We start from the raw sequence: 1378 nt of genomic DNA on the forward strand, positions 1-1378 counted from the left end.
GAGGGAGCCAGGGGGTTGGGAGAGCTTTGGGGGTCTGTGGAATTTTGGGGGGGCTGGAGGTGCTCATTGGGGGTTTTGAGAGGTTTTTTTTGAGCTCTCCTGACCCCGGCGCTCCCCGTCCCCGACCCCTCCCCAGATTTCAAGCACCGCCTGACGGTCCAGGCATCACCCGGGGGAGACCCCCGGAGCCACGACCCCGAGGATGGGCCGGGGGAATCCCCCCCCTTCCCCCGCCTGCGCGCCATCCAGCGTGAGTGACGTCATCCGGGGGGCGGTGACATCACCGGGGACACCCCGGGTGACACCGAGCCCCCTCCCCCCCCGCTCTGTGTCCCCAGTGGAGCCCGAGGAGGAGGAGGAGGCACCGCGGGGCCGCGGGGGCCGGGGCAGCGCCCCCATCAATGGCAGGTGTGTCCCACCCCCCCGCGGGGGTCCTGGGGGGGCTCAGGGACATCCCAGCCCCCCCTCCCCGGACACCGGAGCCCCCCTGGACACTCGGGTGTCCCCCGCAGGCGGCGGCTGCGCCCGGACGACACCACCTGGTACCTGGACACGGACGAGCTCAGCCCGGGGGACGCCTCCCCCAACGGTGGGTCAGGGTGGGCTCAAGGTTCGGTGGGGAGGGGTCCCATCCCGCTGTCCCCCTCCCCACGCTGACCCCGTGGTGTCCCGCAGGCGAGGCCGGGCCCCCGGAGGCCGAGGAGGGCCGGGGGTCTCGGGGTGGGACCCCCCGCCTACTGCGGCGGGCGCTGATGAAGGGCTCGGCCCTGTTGGCGTCCTTGGGGCTGGGTCGGGACCTCGCACCCCCCGAGTCCCCCCGCAGCCCCCCGCCCTCCCCCGGCCTCCTGCGCCTCTCCCCGCGCCGCTGGGAGCGGACCCTGGGGTCCCCAGAGTCACCCGGGACCCCCGAGATGGGCCGTGCCTGGAGCCCCGGGACCCCTGAGCCGAGCCAAGCCCGGAGCCCCGGATCCCCCGATCCCAGCGGAGCCCGGACCCCCGGGACCCCCAGGACCCCTGAACCGAGCCGAGCCCGGAGCCCCGGATCCCCCGATCCTGGTGGAGCCCGGACCCCCGGAACCCCCGGGACCCCCGGGACCCCCGAGCAGGGGCGAGCCCAGATCCCCGGGTCCCCAGATCCGAGTGGAACCCGGAGCCCCGGGACCCCCAGGATCCCCGGGACCCCCGAGCAGGGGCGAGTCCGGACCCCCAGGACCCTGGAGCTGAACTGGTCCTGGACCCCCGAGCAAGGGGGAGCCAGGACCCCCGGGACCCCCGGGACCCCCGAGCTGGGCCGTGCTCGGACCCCCGGGACCCTGGAGCTGGGTCAGCCCCGGACCCCGGGGACCCCTGAGCCACGCCGTGCCCGGACCCCCGGGAC

General features: G+C 75.6%; 1 protein-coding gene across 1 annotated transcript in view; it reads left to right on the forward strand.

Moving 5' to 3' along the window:
* The window catches only part of LOC107199524 (mitogen-activated protein kinase kinase kinase 11-like), a gene marked incomplete at both ends in the record, with an annotated part of 4353 nt that extends 2980 nt beyond the window's left edge, over positions 1–1373 (forward strand). The window contains 4 exons of the mRNA XM_015616840.2: positions 95–250; positions 339–408; positions 513–589; positions 676–1373. Of these exons, the coding sequence (XP_015472326.2) occupies positions 95–250; positions 339–408; positions 513–589; positions 676–1373 (1001 nt within the window). The remainder of the gene's footprint in view (positions 1–94; positions 251–338; positions 409–512; positions 590–675) is intronic.
* Between the last annotated feature and the right edge of the window lie 5 nt (positions 1374–1378).

This window comes from Parus major, unplaced genomic scaffold (assembly GCF_001522545.3).
Source record: "Parus major isolate Abel unplaced genomic scaffold, Parus_major1.1 Scaffold925, whole genome shotgun sequence".
Lineage (NCBI taxonomy): Eukaryota > Metazoa > Chordata > Aves > Passeriformes > Paridae > Parus > Parus major.